The sequence below is a fragment of the Prinia subflava genome, chromosome 1, assembly GCF_021018805.1.
Source record: "Prinia subflava isolate CZ2003 ecotype Zambia chromosome 1, Cam_Psub_1.2, whole genome shotgun sequence".
NCBI lineage: Eukaryota > Metazoa > Chordata > Aves > Passeriformes > Cisticolidae > Prinia > Prinia subflava.
Genome location: NC_086247.1, coordinates 129,736,885 through 129,754,459, shown reverse-complemented (window position 1 = coordinate 129,754,459; position 17,575 = coordinate 129,736,885). Strand labels below are relative to the sequence as shown.

At 42.4% G+C, this 17,575-nt stretch overlaps 2 protein-coding genes across 3 annotated transcripts in view; one reads left to right on the top strand and one right to left on the bottom strand.

The window, feature by feature from the left end:
• BET1 (Bet1 golgi vesicular membrane trafficking protein) overlaps positions 1 to 17,575 on the bottom strand; it is a 319,403-nt gene that overhangs the window by 164,654 nt on the left and 137,174 nt on the right. The gene's annotated exons all lie outside the window — the stretch shown is intronic.
• The window catches only part of COL1A2 (collagen type I alpha 2 chain), a 38,357-nt gene continuing 27,606 nt past the window's right edge, over positions 6,825 to 17,575 (top strand). Inside the window, exons 1-11 of the mRNA XM_063411991.1 lie at positions 6,825 to 7,039; positions 9,196 to 9,206; positions 9,826 to 9,843; positions 10,529 to 10,564; positions 12,208 to 12,291; positions 13,589 to 13,645; positions 15,754 to 15,798; positions 15,895 to 15,948; positions 16,245 to 16,298; positions 16,676 to 16,729; positions 17,274 to 17,327. Of these exons, the coding sequence (XP_063268061.1) occupies positions 6,970 to 7,039; positions 9,196 to 9,206; positions 9,826 to 9,843; positions 10,529 to 10,564; positions 12,208 to 12,291; positions 13,589 to 13,645; positions 15,754 to 15,798; positions 15,895 to 15,948; positions 16,245 to 16,298; positions 16,676 to 16,729; positions 17,274 to 17,327 (537 nt within the window). The 5' untranslated portion in view covers positions 6,825 to 6,969. The remainder of the gene's footprint in view (positions 7,040 to 9,195; positions 9,207 to 9,825; positions 9,844 to 10,528; positions 10,565 to 12,207; positions 12,292 to 13,588; positions 13,646 to 15,753; positions 15,799 to 15,894; positions 15,949 to 16,244; positions 16,299 to 16,675; positions 16,730 to 17,273; positions 17,328 to 17,575) is intronic.

Sequence of the window (17,575 nt, the reverse complement as noted above, 5' to 3'; positions counted from 1 at the left end):
TTCCTTGTAGAACCCTAAAGCATTGCCCTCAAATCAGTCAGAGAGCTGTTGTTGGAAGAAGTCAATCCAATCCAATGCTCAGTAATCTAGATTCTGTAGACATGATCCTACCTTTCTCAGAGTCCCATGGATATACCTGTCAAGACTTTTCCATTCAATTTTTTTGATAGCAATCTAGGGCATAATCTACTTTTCCCAAGAAAGATCCAGGAGAAAAATATAAATCCACAAACTATATAGGAAACAAAAATTATTTTAAATTCACAGGTTCAGTATTGATAATTTTTTAAAAAAAGAATTAATGGGTTCTATTTACTTATCTGGTTTTATTCTGTGATTCTATGATTCTTGGGGTTATCCTGGGCAAGGCCAAGAGCTGGACTTTGATGATCCTTGTGGGGCACTTCCAGCTCAGGATTTTCCATGTTTCTGTGACTCTATGTTTAAAGAACTCAGCTTTCTTTCAATATTGTGAGTTTTTTTTATTCATAAGTACTTTGGAACCTATCAGGTCAGATCAAAGTGTGTTTAGTGCAGTGTCTTTTCTCTGATAGTGACCAATAAAAGACATTTAAAAACAATAAACATAGGACATGATATTTTATTAAAATAGTCTCACTGCCTTTAGCTTCTTATGGTGCAGGAATTACAAACAACTCTCACTTGCAAATTTGCACTTTGTAGAGTTTCAAGGAGTTCACTGATTTATTGCTTAATATTTCAAATATCCTATTAAAACTTGACATGTGAAAATATCACGCTGTGAAAAATAGTGGTGTACAGCACTACAACAAGGCTGCTTATCATCTCACAAGACTATGGAGAGGCACACCAAGGCAAGGATGAGCAAACTTTTTCAAAGAGAGGAAAATATTGTAGAAGAGAGAATGGAGAGCTGCCACTCTTTATCTATTAGTGGTGTTTACTAACAAGCAAAGTTAATACTAAGAAGGTATTTTTTGCTGAAAAATGTCACAACATTCAACAAAATAGATTCCCATATGAAGCCAAACAGACTTCAGTAAGGAGATACATCCTCTCTACTTGCTTGCCCACTGCATTCCCCTACAACCTTGTAGCCCACTTCAGCAGAACTGAGGGAACAATACACAAAAATATAAAGACTGCAATTTCCATGAAACTGGCAGATTAGCTAGAGGGAAAAGACTAAATTCAGCAATTCCAAGAAGAAAAGGTTTCAGTGTGAGTCCAAACTGGTTTGGTTTGCCAGCTGGCCATTCAGTACAAATCTGCTGGCCTGCTTGTGCTCAGCATGGGCAGGGTGTGCTTTCTGCCCAGCTGATGGCTGCAGAACAGGAAGCTGAGCCTAGTGAGAGCAGCAGGTATAGATGTGAGAAGGAGGGGAGAATCTGAGGATTTTAGGATATTTGCCACATCTGTTCTTCTGAAGGTGTGTGAGACAGTATCACACATAATCCCACACACAGAATATTTGAGCTGGAAGGGACCACAAGGACCATTGAGTCCAGCTCTTAAGTGAAGAACCCGTGACCTTGGCCTGGTTATGAGCACCATGCTCTGGCCAATCTGTTGCAAGGTCTGTGGGTTCCACCCCTCATGCAATCACCCTGGGCTTTTTACAGAACCAAATGCTGTTATAATGAACAATGGCCCATTCAACTGTATTAAGAGCTTTTAAGAAAGCACAATCAGCTTTAAAAACGTTTGTAGGGAGAAACAACACTGTACTGCATGCCATTCATTGATTCCACCACTTAAAAATGAGAATGTTGTGGTGTACAATTTTGGGGAACAGCAACATGATATACTCAGCCAAGCCCTATCTGAGTGATTTCAGCTGCAGGGATTTCACATTTGCCTCTGTGTGACATAAAATTTTGCCTTAAATCCTTGTGCTCAGATGCTATAACATTTCTCCCTAGTCTGCAGCAGTAGATTTATCTTTTCAGTGAATAGGAAAGAGAAAGTTGTGAAAAGGGCATCCAAAACTAATCAACACATAAGATTTCCTGTGCATTCTCCTTCCAGAATAAGGGATTCTAACTCCACATGAAGCAGAAGAGAGGTCTATCTACAGTTGCTGTGGGAGATGAAAGCATTTCAGGATGACAATTGGTGAAAAGTTTTAGTCATGGAAAACTAAAATGATGCCCTGGACTGACTGGGCAATGTTGTTCCTGAATACAACTTAAATCCATATGCTACCTCATTTTTAAAAGTAGAATTTAAATGCACTTGAAAACTACCCGCACTGCCTGTGGGAATTTAGTTGCTTCAGAAGCTAATTTCAGTGCTCTGCACTGCCTGAAACAAGCCTTTACTTGCACTGCTGCTTGTTTTTGACTGTCAGTGTGCATACCAAGTGGCATCCATATAATGAAGGATCAGGTTGAAGGTGCTTCCTTTACTGAGACAGATTTCTTTCCTTTAAATTATGGATTATACACTCTTTGTTGTAGCTGAAAACTACCATTTATTATTATGCTGATTGAAACTCAGGACATGAAGATAACAAAAAGACTGATTCTTTTCCCGCTTGCTGTAAACTGATAGTTGAGGGTTCTTTTGATGGTTTTGGTTTGTTTTTTTAATTCTAATTGTGCAGCAAACTTTTCAGTGGTTAATTTCAAGGCAATGTGCCAATAATTTGGCAGTTCCCTTTAGTATTGCCTGTCTGAATTTGATTGCAATAGTAATTGTATCAAGCAATAATCACAGCTTTATACACCACAACATTCTGTGCAAAGACATCTTCACACAGAACAAACACAACCCATGATCATGTTTTCTCGCTTTCAGTCACTCCACTGATCTCTACCTTTTACATTTTGCAGTGCATTCTTGATTCATGCACTTCTGAGTTCATTCCCAAGCCTGTTGAGAATGTAAAGGAACGGATCTATACTGATCCTCTACAAGTGATATTCATTGCATTTTTGTTTCATCTTGTATAGAAAATTCTGAAAGTCCCCAGGAGGCACTGTAGGTGTCAATTCCATAAAGATGCAATGCAACCTTTTAATGCTGTGATTTGACCCCCATATCAGTAATATTCTAAATAACAGTGGTGCAAACTTGCTATACCAGACCTCATGTCCACATCATGAACTTATTTACAGTGTCTACACACATCCACTAATTTGTGTTCATACAGAGAAATTATTCTCACCAGCACTGTGTTAATTTGCTTTACTAGTATTTGATGAGATTGATGAGCATTTTGAAGGACCATCTGGATTTATTTCATCTCACCTTCTGTTTTAGTTGAGAATTTTGATTTCCTTGAGTCAAAATTGTAAGGCTAGCAAATAGAACAGGGAAAAAACTGAAATTGGATGGCAAAAACTGAAATTAAAAAAAAAAAAAAAAAGAAGAAAAAAAAGGTTAAAAATTCTGTGATATGGGTTAAATATTTGTGAGATATACAACAATAGTGAACATTGGTCTGGCTCTGCTATTACTGCAGTCAGTGTGAGTTTCCATTGTATTACCAGAGTGAGAACAAAATCAGAGCCAGTTTGGAAGGACGTTTATAGCAGACATGCAGACTTATAGCTTTTTTAAATGAATTAGAGATGAAGTCCAAATGATCTTAAAAAAAGTTTTCAAATTAGCTTTCAGATGTAAAGTAAGTTAGCATAATAATAATTTCATTATTTTATTGGATGATTTTCAGTGTTACGGAGCAATAGATTGAGTTGATTATGACATGAAAAGAGGTCAATGTGTCCTGAATTTATTTAAACAAGATAAAATGGTTTAGTTCCAGTAACAACCAGCTGAGTCTTCTATCAATAGGTGAACTAAGCCTATAGGTGAACTAAACTTTGTTTTGACCTCCTCAATCTCTAAATGTGTAACTTTTGAGGAAAAAAAAAAAAAGAAAAGGGACAAAAAAGGAGGAAAATATGATATATACTTTGAATAACTTAAACACCACCCAGAAAGCTCACTGACTGCTGCTGTGGAGGTTTACCCCTTTCCAGAAGAGTAACTTAGACATCTAAGTTTTATTAAAGCACCCTTGAGTCATTCTCTTGTTTGCCTTTACTTAAGCATAATTGAAGAAAATTTTTCATTAATTTGTGTACTGTTCCCTCTAACAACCTCCTGCAAGGGCTGCCTATCAGTGCTCCTTTTTGAGAATTCATGACCATTAATCCTGCTGAGGATAATGGATGATGGTTTATTTCAGACACTAGACAGCCACTGGGGAACAGAAACTAAATGAAGCATCAGCCACAACTGTTCACATAGGACCTGTTTATTTCCCATTAAAATTCAGTTTGCTGGTCTACTTCTCAAAAGCCACTTTAAATGTTTCTAAAAGAACTGTCTTAAAATATCAAAGTATTAGAAGCCAATGGCTATGAGTTCTTTGCAGAAAGAACAATGTTCCTGCTTCTTTAACATTTACTTGCACCCCATGGACTCCCTCTAAATTACGATCCCTGGAGCAGCCAAGTCATGACTGTGCACTTGTGCCATGCTCTCACATCTATGTGTACCTTTAGTGCTATAGAGCAACAGTAGGGCTGGCCACAGGAGCCGCAGCACACCTGGCCCTTCAACACTGGGTACAGAGGACTGCTGGAAGTTCCTTGCAGTATCTTGTCTCTCCTCAGGACTTTTCTGTGAGAGCATAGCACAACCGTTTTTTTACTTGTTTCTTCTTTTTTTTTTTTTTTTTCTTTTTTTTTTTTCTTTTTTTTTTTTTCCCGATTGTTTTATTTTAAAACTATGTAGTCAAGAGGAAAACAGCAAGCATGATACAATGAGTTGCAGTAAGGGAGATACATGGTGCCACTTCCATATTTTCTCCACTAACAATGTACTAGTCTCCTTGTTAATGCAAAACTGTGACTAACCAAGCTAAGGTGTGAAGCCCAGAGTCACAAACAGTTCCATTAAAGATAGCTCTAAGGACACTGACATGGCTACACAGCAAACATCAAGCTAAAACTATCCAAGTTTCAGCATAATTCTGCATGAAATCATAGCGACCCTTATATATCCATAATCTACAAGAGGAAGATTGAAGCCAGATCATGTCACTGAACCAGCCCCCGTACTCATCCCACTGGGAAACTGCTTCCCTTAGGCACGTTTGTTGCTCACCCACTACTGCTGTACAGTGGGGCATGCATCCATCATGTGAACAAATGCGTGAAAGTTTGTGTTGGAACAGACGAAAAGACATGAATAACTTATTTGTACCAACCACAAACACTGTTGGTTTCCCACTCACATCGCCGGGCGGAGAGCTCGGATCTGAGGGCGCACACGCTTGGATGCGTGGCACAGGGATGCTGCTCTCGGTGCTGGCAGTGCCCCTGGGACACAACGCCTGTGCGGTCCCCGCCGAGGCGCACATCCGTGCCCTCTCTCCCAGTCTTTCTGTACGCGTGCCCCCGACGGCAGCTGATAAACAGGGGCTGGATACAGCCCCGGCACCTTCCCCAGGACAGGCTGAGGGCCAGACGACCCTCTCGGCCGCGGGGTGGTCAGGAGGCGGTGCGGGAGCCCTCCCGGGGGCTGTCCCGGCTCTCCGGGGGCTGTCCCGGCTCGCTGCTGTGCCTGGGCACGACCCGCCTGCTCGGCTACCCGCGCCTGGGGGAGGGAAGGGGAGCGAGGACGGGCGCCCTCCGCCCCTTTTCCTCCACGGAGCGGTTCTCCCCACGCTGAGGCGGGGCTCCCATTCGCCTTCGCCGTTCCTCTGCTCGGGACTCCCTTCGGCAGCGGAGGGGCCTGGGCGGGGGCGGCTGCCCGCCCTGGAAGAGCCCCTGGGCGGGGAGGCGGGCTGGCCGCGGCTGCCGCTTGGCCTGGCCAGGGGCACCACGTCAGCCACAGCAGCCGCGGGGCCGCGAGGGGCGACCCCGAGTGACTGCAGCCCGACCCCGGTGCCGGGGAGAGGAACCGCGGGGCGCCGGCCCTCGGGGCGCAGCGCGGGCGGCTCCTCTCACACGCACCTCGCCCCCCTCCCCCGCGAAGGGAGCAGCGTCTGCCGGGCAGACGTGGCAAACAAGCCCGCCAGCTTTCCCTCAGCTGGGTGGGCGGGTGGCCGTGGCGAAGGGCAGCTGCCGGGAATGCCCATCCTCCTCCCCGCGCCCGGAGAGCCCCGTTCGGCCGGCGGGGAGCGGCTGCGGGGCACCCCGGGCTCCCCTCCACACACACACTGCCCGAGCGCCCGCGAAGCCGGCAGGGCAGACTGGCAGAGCTCTGCCCGCGCCCTGGACGGACGGAGATGCTTCCCGGGGAGAGCGAACACGCGAGACGCGAACGGAGGGGCGGCTGCGGGCGGGCTGAGGGGCTGTCGGTGTCTGGGGCACCCGCTGTCCGCGGGGAAACGCCAGGGGCGCGGCACCGGAGTGACCGTGCTAGAGGGGATGGGGTCGCCTTTTTCCTTTGGGGACTACGGAGAGAGGTTGGGCTGGTCCAGCTTCCTCCCGGCTCTCCCGGCATCTTCCCCGCGGGCGGGAGGCGCCGCCGGCCCTGGACAGCTCCCGCTTTGAAGGCCGTCGGGGCGCTGCCAGCCGGCCGCCCGGCGAGGCTCCCGGTTGCCCGGCGAGGCTCCCGGCCGCGCTCCCAGAAAAGCGGGGCGAGAGGGGCGTGGGACGGCTGAGGGAAAAAAAAAGAAAGGGAAAAAAAAAAAAAAAAGGAGACGACGAGTCAGATTTTCCTTCCGAAAGCCTCAGTGTCCACGTCCTCAAAGCATGGAACCAATTTAGCGTCGCCGCCCCCCGCCGCAGCCGCTGCCAGAGCTGCTGTGGAGGGCCGGGGCCGCGGGGCACGTGACGGCCTGGGCGGCGCCGGGACCCTCCTGCGGTATAAGAGCGGCGGAGCGGGGCTGGGGCCATTTAGCGTCCCTGGCAGCAGGTTTCCGCTCAGGTTGGAGTTACTCCTCGAGGCTGTATGCCTGAGTCCCACAGGCGATAGCTAACCAAGCGACTCGGCACCACAAGGAGTCTGCATGTCTGGCAACTAGACATGCTCAGCTTTGTGGATACACGGATTTGGTTGCTGCTCGCAGTAACTTCATACCTAACAACAGGCCAACGTAAGTGCTTTCCGCTTGTTTGTGGCAGGGGTGGTGGCGGGGGTGGCTGTCTGGCTCTGCGCTCTGTGCTTTGTCCCGACGCCCGCCCCACGCAAGGCAGTCTGCAGCGAGTTGCCGCTTCCCAAGCGGTACAGACCAGCTCATAAACTGCCACCGCCGCCCCAGATCAGACTCTAGATTCTTTCTTTATCTCAGAAAACGATGGCAAATGGCCAACGAGGTCCCCTTCTACGGGAAAACAGAAAGAAAGAAAAGAAAAAAAAAAAAGGGTAAATAAAAGGGGAAAAAAAAAAAAAAGGGACCACGTCCCCCCCAGACGGGCTCGTTCCTAGAGGAGGACGCAAAGCCTCACCTCCAGCGCAGATGCTGGGAGGAGATACAGATACAGGCTGGGAGGAGAGTGCTTGTGGCGAGCGGAAGAACCCAGGCTGCACTTTTGTGAGACTCGAGGCTCGCTTTCCGAAGCAGGGAGCCGGGGGAGCGGGAGAGCGGCGACCCATCCATCCTACCCATCCCATCTATCCCTTCCCTCCCTCCCTCCGCGGCTCCAGCGCGGCCGGCCCCCCGCGCGGGGCGCCCCCTGCGGGCCGCTCGCAGCCGGCGCTGCGGGCGGAGCTGCCGCGGCCCCGGGGACGGGGACACCGTGTGGGGCAGGAGGAGGGGGCAGCGAAGGGACAGAGCTCCGCTCTACTGCGGAGAGGGAGCTCCACTCCCCGAGGGCGCCGCGCAGCTCTCCGCCTCTCGCTGGATGAGGATGTAGTGCCCCCTCAGCGAAGCGCGCCCATACACACGCACCCCGCACGCTGCGATGGGAGAGACACCCGCCCTGCCGCTCGCCTGGGGGCGAAGCGGAGCCTTCCTGCAGGGTAGCGCCCTGTGAAGGGCCCCCCGAGCCCCTGGCCACCGTGGCTGTGACCCAGGGTTTGGCCACGTTCCAGAGCGGAGGAGGGAGGGAGCGGCCGTGCGCTGCCCGCTCCTGGCGCTGGGGAAGACCCCGGGATGGTGCCCCGGGTCGCCCTCGCCGGGGCGGGGGCAGCGGCGGGGCCGTTCTGGACGGGCTTCCTGGGAACATCCCCGTATCCCGGTGACGGGAGGCGCTGCGCCTTCGCCAATGATCCGCAGCGGTTCGTGCGGGGCTCCCCGAACCGAGCACCCCGCGCTTCCCGCAGGGAGTTTGGGCAGGCGCCGCTGTCACCGCCACTGCGGGCAGTAATGGCTTTAGTTCTGTGTTGGGTTGTCACAGCCTGACTGTGTGCGCTGCCGCGGAATTCCAGTGCTTTCGGCATCTTAACACTGTTACATCTTTCTGGGCTGCACGAATCATCCGAATTTAGTGTGATCATACACTGCCAAAGTGACACGTTGTGGAAAAACATCCAACAACCTGTTGGTTAGGGGTGATGTTAAATTCCTGGCATTCAAGTGAAATGCGAGACTCTTTTACTATGGTGAGTTTGAGTCAAAATAAATTTTTAATTCCTAGAAATTAAGAAGATCAGAAAAATTGTTTCTCCAACTAATGAAAAAAGCACATACTCACACTTAGCAGTGCATAACATATAGAGATTTGCAGTTTGGTGTTTAATAGCTTCAAACTGTTCCCTGCTACACAGTTTTACAGGAAAATGTGGAAGTAGGGATGTTTGGCTAGAACCTTTCCCCATAAAAAGTGGGATTGGGCCACTGAAATTATCTGAAAATTTCAGATTACTGCTGCAGTTTAGCATCTTCACATGTATCAGTCTGCCTGGGTTTATTAATCTCTTGCATGAACACATATGCGGAAATAAATAGGTGTGGGGGCGTTTCAGTGGAGGTATGTTGAAACTTATTTAGAGAAGGTTTGTAGTTGATATCTGCCTTTTTACTGTATCAGCCATATTACTGGTCTTGATTTAATTAGCAAGTCCATTTTCAATTTGAAATACGTGGCAATTTCACCCATGAGTCTTTCCAGTCTAAGATAACCATCTTAACAGTAAGAAATTATACTAGGAAAATGTTTATTGCGTTAAGGAAATCAACAAAATTGTATTTGGAATTAAAAGCAGCAAATTTAATTTTTAATTGAAAGCAAGTTTAAAACTGGGAACTTGGAAAATATTTTAATCCCTGCTCTAATCTTATCTCTTTTTTTCTTTCCCTTCTCTTTGCAGATGTGAGTCAGGTCAGTATCATTTTTTTATCTAATATGTAACACTCCAATTAACAGGCTAGCCTTCTCTTCTTGTGGCAGTATTACTTTCTCACATTCATTCCCAAGACGGTCAAGGAAAAGTGGTGATTAAATGCTGAAGGCACTGCCTGGAAAGGTACCCACCCCGATTTCACAAGTGGGACGGCCTTTTCGAGAGACTGCCTTCATAGGTGTAGAGGCCGTGAGGAGAGAGTAACGGAGCAGTGCTGCTTGGACTTTGTACCTGGCAGTTTGGATTGGACATGACTCTGCTTTAAAGCCAGTGTTGCACTCTAAATTTCATTGCACATTAGGATTATGGAAGAGCTCAGGTGTGACTTGTTCTTTTTTTAATTCTAATATTTTAGGCTTTAATAGCTATAGAATTGTCAGTCTTCAACACACCATTTTAATATAGTTACATTCATCTCTGCTATATATAACCTCCTAGCCTTCAAAGTAATTTTAAATTATAAGGGCATAGTTAAATATATTGGACTGAGAAAAAGTTAGTTTTGTGAGAAAATGAGTCTAAGTTTATGCATTATTTTAGCTTAAAATATTGGCAGAAATTGTAACTTTTTTTTATTCTCTTCCTTATTTTTTCCAGGCACCTGCAGGGCGCAAGGTAAGCATTTTTATTTTTCTTGTGTGGAAATGAAGATTGCGTGAGGGAGTCTTCTGCAAATTAATATTTTCTTGAATTTTGGATGAAAGTACAATTGACTACTTTGCTTATTTTCAGTGTTCACTGAAAATAGCCGTAGTGCTGAGATTAATAGGTAGGAGGAAAGGAGGGAATGATCAATGCAGCATTTTAACATTAGGGTAAATTCAAATATTGAATTAAAGGTGTTTTACCTGTGAACAGAACTAAGCCTACCAAGACCTAAATGACATCAAAGTATTATTCTTATTTAAACACAGTTCCTTTGTAAAGATTTATGTGGATTGAATAATACAGCAATATCCATACAGGTCTAAAAGGCTAAATAAATTCTATATTATTTCTAAAAGTCACTACTGTTAAATTAGAACTAGTTATTTGGTAGAAACAAACCCCAATTTTGTAAGTAGTTCTGTGGTCAGTGAAGTGACACTTTTAATTCACACAACAATGGCAGTGGTTAAACTATTTGCTGTAGATTATTGTGGACAAAAATACACTGTCTGCAGAAAACAGCTGTTGGACCTGTAGCTGCAGCCTTCTTTTCCTTTTTAATGTACGCTAATTATTCTTAATGTATCTGTTTCCCTGTGTTGTGCTGAAAAGTTTCTGCAGTAACTCACTGAGTGTTATTTTCTTCTGGCAGGGCCCTAGAGGAGACAAAGGGCCACAGGGAGAAAGGGTAAGGAAATTAGATTGACATTTACTTGTGATCTTGGAACAGTAGTTGTTGGAAAGCCAGTAGGAAAAATCTAAGTTTAAGCATTGCTGTGAGATTAAATGATTGTAGCCCTAGAAGCTTGCAAATGAAATTTCATTAAAAAAAGAAACCAACTTACCTATGTACCAGATTCAGCCTAACTACGGTCATTGTTCCTGAGCAGATGTGGTTGAGATCATAGGGCAGCCTAGCTCTTCAAGTGATGATTTGAAAAATGTTTTTCCAGCTGCTCACAGTGGAAATAACGCACAGAAGTACAGAGGGGAAAGTTGACATATAATTGACTTTAATAATAGCTTACCCATACGGTGTATGGGTAAGCTCTCTACATAAAACCTAAATAGACTAAGCCGGTTTTGAAAATAATTCATTATCTGTGCCTCCAAGAATGTTTTGGAAAGGCTCTTTTCTTGGCAGCTGGGCATTTGTTATCTACCTTCTGCTAGCCAAAGTGGATGTTATACTGCTGAAGGGTCTACTGTAAAAGTAACCATAAAAAGGACAGTTGAATAATTTAATTATAATGTTCATTCATATTGCTGATATTTGGTTTTCTGGTTTGCTTCTGCATCATTGCTGCTTTTTGTAAAGTGGTATTCTGAACTTCACATACTTATTTGGGTTGTGTGTAGTTATGTGTCTTTTTTTCATTCATCTGAAAATGAAAATGCCATAGTACTGATGAGGGAGCTCATGAAGATTTCTGAGATCATAGTGTGCTGACAAATGTAATGGAAACTATTAGGAAGACTATATCAGTGTGGTCAATTGGATATTTGGTTTAGGCTGCCACTAACTAAATTTGTTTAATGACATGAGATGCTTTCTTTGTTCTGAAAACAACAAGCCTAATTCTACTCCTTTAGAAATCCATTTATTATGGATTTCATTAAGTACTGAACTGGGTCCAAAAAGTCAACAAATTAAATACCTCACATCAATTGCCATGATGCCAAAACATGACCCGCCTTGTGTACTGAGGATGAAAGAATGTAAGGACAAGCAATACTGAACACAGGTAATTTCAACCTGTTGTAAAAGGAGTTCTGAGAGTGGTAGCAGACGGATGGTATCAAAAATCTGTAGAAGAGCACTGCTTAATTTTAATTGGATTGGCAGTTATACCAGCAAATTGTCTATACTGATTAAAAGCTGGTGTTGGACTTACTCTGGATCCATGTTAACTCATATCAGTAGGGCTGACCTTTTCTAATCCTCAGCTGGTCAAGTTTTAGGCTTTCACTAACAGGATCTGCCAGGCTGTGTGTATCCACATGGGTCATTTGGAGTTCATAGGTCCAAAGTTTGTCACTTAAGATGGAACTTCCCAACTTGGTCATTATGCTTTGGTAGTGTAAATCAAACATTGCCCCTAGAAATCTTCTCAAATACAAAGTTCCAGTACATATCTGATACAAGGTGTTGCAAGGTAACATAAAATCAGACTATTTTCTCAAGTTAAGCATTTGTTGAAACTATTTATAGAAATATATAGCACTGCTGTAGGGTGTGCTGTGGGTGCCTAGTTGTTACTGAAGTTATCACATCAGAGATTTCTTCAGCCACTTCTAATATTCACGGTATAATTCTCTCTTTAACTCTAGGGTCCACCAGGTGCACCAGGCAGAGATGGTGAAGATGGTCCTCCAGGTCCTCCAGGGCCCCCTGGTCCTCCAGGTCTTGGCGGAGTAAGGCATCCAAACTTTCTATTACCAGAACTCATAAGCTGTGCTTTGTGACCAAGATGAAATTTATATTTGCTGGAAAACACTGTTGTTGAATTGAAGAGTGGAAGAAACATTCTCTTGCCAGCCATAAGAAATTGATGATCTCAGTTCTAATGAAATCCTCCTTGTGATGTATATATTCCATGGAAAATTTGGATTCTCTATTCAGCAGGGACTTAGGAAGAAGAGCAAATCAACTCTGTTATGTAGCATTAAACTTACACAGCAATAATGTGTATGGGTTAGGCATCAACTAAAGGAAACCAGTGCTGTTAAGTAGATGGGGAAAAGAAACCTTTGTGATTGGATTCAAGGGACAGCAACTGTATTGGAATAAGTGAAGAAGATGATTCCATAAGCTAAAAATCAATTAAAAGTGCTATAGAATCTTAGAGTGTTACGCTTTAGAAATTTTTCTTTTTATCTGTATTTGTACTGCAGAACTGTAAATGGGCTGTTGTGCACACACTTTGTGCACCAGTGTCCATCATGTATTCTCTGCAGAATGCTGAATTTAACTCTTTGCTGGACATGAAGACATAGTCAGTGTTGTACTGATCAAGTTTAGTAAGTCCTTCTGCATGAAAGAATACTCTTTTGACTTCAGTGTGAATAGCAATACTTTATTTTGCTAGATGCAAATATCAAACTGCTTTCATTATTTTTTTAATATGTTAGTTAAACAATCAAGAAGAGGGAGTTTGTGTTGTGAAAAATCTTTTTCTATCTTGATAGAATATCAAAAATCCATTGCAGTTTTCTGAGGCTGCATGTTCCTTGAACGTTTCTGAAACTGAAGGGCCCACCTCATGCAATAGCTACTCAGGGCTGGTGCATGAATTTTACTTATGCATATTTTCTCACTGCTTTGCCTAACTTCCTTCATTGGAAATCAGGCAGAATAATTTGAGAGTTTCAAGGAAGTTTTCAATTTTAAATGAGAACTGAAATTAACAGTCCTAATTTTCAGTTCACACTATTGAATGCCTATCTATCACTTCTGCAGAGATATTTGGGGATAAAAGGACCTTCCTAGTAAAACCAAGGTTTTTTTGGAAACAAGTGAATAGAAATGTATTTATAGTAGGACTATATTTACTGAATTATATGTGGGCTGCTTTAACAAACAAAAGTAACAAATACTTTATATATAGCAAGTATAACAAAACAGATGATATTTAGATACAAATGTTAATTAAAAATATTTTTTAAAGTAAAGTTTTTAGTATTTTGATTTCAACCTTTTTATTTCCTACAGAACTTCGCTGCTCAGTATGATCCATCTAAAGCAGCAGATTTTGGCCCAGGACCTATGGTAGGTATATGACATAGCATTTGATATCTGACATGAATAATGTGTTTGGGATTTTCCTTTAACTCAAAATCAGCTGCATTAATGGAAAAAAAGTGTTAAAAATGGTGGTTTGATCATATATTGACTCAGACCGGAAACTGATCCTTTAATATAGGATGATGGTAAGTGTTTTAAATAGTCTGAGGACTTGAAATTTGGTCTTGGATCTGTATATTTATCTTGAATATAGCACTGCTGGGTCTTGTGCCTTAACTCTGTTTGTTGACCACACTTTTATGAGTCAATGAATCTCATAATCTGATTTTAGATAACAAATGTACTTTCATATAGTATTACTTTACCCATACTGAGACAGAAGATTGTGTTTTAGGAATGAGTTTAACTGTAAAGCTGTTCTCTAAAGCAGACACAGGCCTAAAAAGTAACTCAGCATCTTGGCTCCAGTTGGTGATGATTTTTTCTGCATGACTGTACAACTCTTTTGGTATCCTTGGATTGCACAGCTTTTTTAGGAAATTGGCCACTGCATCTGGTTCTCAGTATCTGACTGTTGGTACTGTAAGGCTGTTCTGAGGAAGACTCGTTATAGCTTACTGTATACTATGCATAAATGGAATTTAAGGGGTCTGTTGCCACTCCATATGAATTTCTAGCCCTTCCTCATCTTAGCAAATATTTTCAGTACACATAGATAGCAGAATATGGGTTAAATTCACCGCACACACTGACGTCACAGACATCTGATGGGTGAGCAGCAGGATGACAGATGACCAGGATTACTCTGGGTCAAGTGCTTGTCTCCACTTCCAAAAACACTCTAATATTAAATGGATTTTGGAAAATACTTTGGCATCCATTTAGTCATGAAGTACTGGAAAATAGGAGTACCTTGATCAAGTTCTGCCCTCTGTGTCAGATGATTAATCAGAAAACATAGATGAGGACTTATTTGAGATGTCACCATTTCTGTGTTCCAATTTTTGAGTCAGTTAGGTTCATTTGACAGAAACAACAGTAGAATCGACCTATTGTGAGGAAGTTTTAACTTTCACAAATAATACCCAATGGATAGGGAAGGGAAAAGTAGTTATAGAATATCATTTGTGAAGAAATTCACAGAGTTTATGCAGCGCATATGATTCAGACTGTCTAGAAACTATTATTTTCCCTAGAATTACTGCATATTTTCATATCCACGACATTGCTTTAACTTCCATGAGTAAATGCTTGTAATTAATGTACATTTATTCCTCTTAATAAACAGTTTTCAGTCTTATGGGAAAGCTACATCAACCACTGAAAAGATGGCATGTGATTTTAATCTTGTAATGAGAAAATCTAAAATACTTTCTGGGAAAGCTTTAAAACGAATTTAAAACATAATTATTTCTGTTGAAACTTCTCCTAAATCATTTGTTTGAACTATAGAAGTCTAAGTTAAAATTTCAGTTTGCAATATTTGCTTACTTAGTAAAACTTAAGATAACTGTTTAGCAAGAGCACCAGTCTATGGAAATTTTCTTTTTTAGAAGTGATTTTCTCACCCTGTGTTTTCAAGATGTATGTAAATTGTAAATAATGTCAAGGTGAGTATATTAGTGACTAATTTTCCAAGTGATATGAAAATAATTTAATCAACACCAGAAAATAATGAAATATTTAAATAGAAGTAGGTAATTTTTGAAAATAGATGTATACACAATATATGTAAGAGCCTTTCATAATGCCGTATGACCCTCACCTTTAAACTCTGGATATTTCTGTACAGGAAGGGTAGAGGGAAGAATTCAAAAAAGAATGAATGAGTTCACTTGATAACAAGTCAGAAAAGATTAAGAAGATGTATCATAACGTTCTCAGCCATAATTGTACATTTCTAATAATCCCACTGGATTCTGTGCTGGTTCATTGCCATTAGAAGATCTTTTCACTTGGGCTGCATGTACAAATTCATGCAGAGCTCTTAACTTCCTCTAATTTCATTTGAACATTGCACAATGGAAACTGTGATGCTAACCAATATTTTAGGAATGCTGGGAATCAGTGTTATAGATGAGTTTATATAATTGTGATGTTTTTAAAAAGATCTTGTGATTTTTCTCCCCTAGGGTTTAATGGGACCCAGAGGCCCACCTGGAGCATCTGGACCCCCTGTGAGTACAGTCTTCTCTCTTCTACTGACACTGACATACCTGTAAAATTACAAATTATCTTGTGTGGAAACCAATAATATCTCCCTCATTTTCTAGGGTCCTCCTGGTTTCCAAGGCCTTCCTGGTGAGCCTGGTGAACCTGGTCAAACAGTAAGTACAGATCACATGCAGACACTGCTGGCATTAGGAAATGGCACACCAAAGTAGGCTTGTAGTGCTTAGGCCCATTCCTTGTATCTGTATGAACTTCTTTGAATGTTTGGATACCCCTGCTTGATCCTGTTACAGAAACAGAGCTGAACTCTCAGATTCAAGCTCTCTCCACTTGGAATCATAAAGTGCAAAGTCAATTAGGTTCCAATTATGCCCCAACTCAAGTCAGAAAACAGTGAAAAGATGTATATGAAGACTAATGCTTCAAGTAATTCTCAATCTATTCTTAACAGGGTCCCCAGGGCCCTCGTGGTCCCCCTGGTCCCCCAGGAAAGGCTGGTGAAGACGTAAGTGGTTATTAAATGTTTCTCCTCTCTTTTGGGGTGGTGGTTCAACTCTAACAACCAAATTATTGTTAAGCTAAGCATTCTATTGGCCATCTTTTTTATATTGTTAAATAAATAAACCCCCTGAGGTAATTATTTTATGGTACAAGAGGTGGAGTATGCTGGAAATGCACAGAAAATTGGATAACTTCCAAACCACTCCAAATACATTATTTAACTTCCTAAATGCAGGGAAAAGAAAACTTAAAAGTTAAGCATCTCCCTGTATTTATGGAAAAAGAGAAGCTTTGTCAATGCATTTTTTTTTCTTAATGGTTTGTGTTGCCATTTTATAAAAGAAGCTTTCATTCTTAGTGCATCTTTATTGCATTTTTCAGGGTCACCCTGGCAAACCTGGAAGACCTGGTGAGAGGGGTGTTGCTGGCCCTCAGGTGTGTAGTGATCCACTGGATACAATACAAACCAGTCCACTCATCAATGAAACCTAACAACCTTTCTCAATTTCACCACATTAACAGTCCAGTAATATTCCTTATATGGATTAATATATTAATATAAGCCTTATATGGATTAACTTCAGCCTTTACCTGCAGGGATATCATATAGTTATGTTTTTATTTTGTTTCCCTACCCCATTCCCACTGAAGCTAGTAATGAGTAACAGAATTGGCATAGTGAGGAGTTACACTGGAGCAGGTAAGCAGGCCCCTTGGCATAGAAAGTTTAAAAAGCTGTGCTATCACATGGTAATACATGAAATTTCTGAGATTCAGAACTGAAAAAATCAGGCTGATTACTATTAGTCTTGAAACAAGTCTGGTCCTGAGAGGTTAGGATGTGGATTCTATTCCTTACTTGAATGATAATGACCCAAATCTACTTTGTAGTTTTATTGAAAGACGTACTCATCATCTTTCCTTTTAACTGCACTGTATAATATGGGAGACAATCATTCATGTACTGTGTATGTTTTAGGGTGCTCGTGGTTTCCCTGGAACTCCTGGTCTGCCTGGCTTTAAGGGAATTAGGGTGAGTACATATATACTTTTCCCTGAATATTTAGGACTAACATCACTGCATACTGAAGACCCCTGAAAATCCTCTGAAAGTGAAAAGTGCATGAACCTCTTCAAAGTTTTTAATATTGCCTGATATGTAAGAGTAATTATTTCTGAAAAGTCAGAAAAATTTTTGTGGGGGAGGAAGGTTTTATGTTATAAGACTAAGAATTTGCATACAGCCATTTGTGAGAAAATATATATCAATATTTCTTTTTC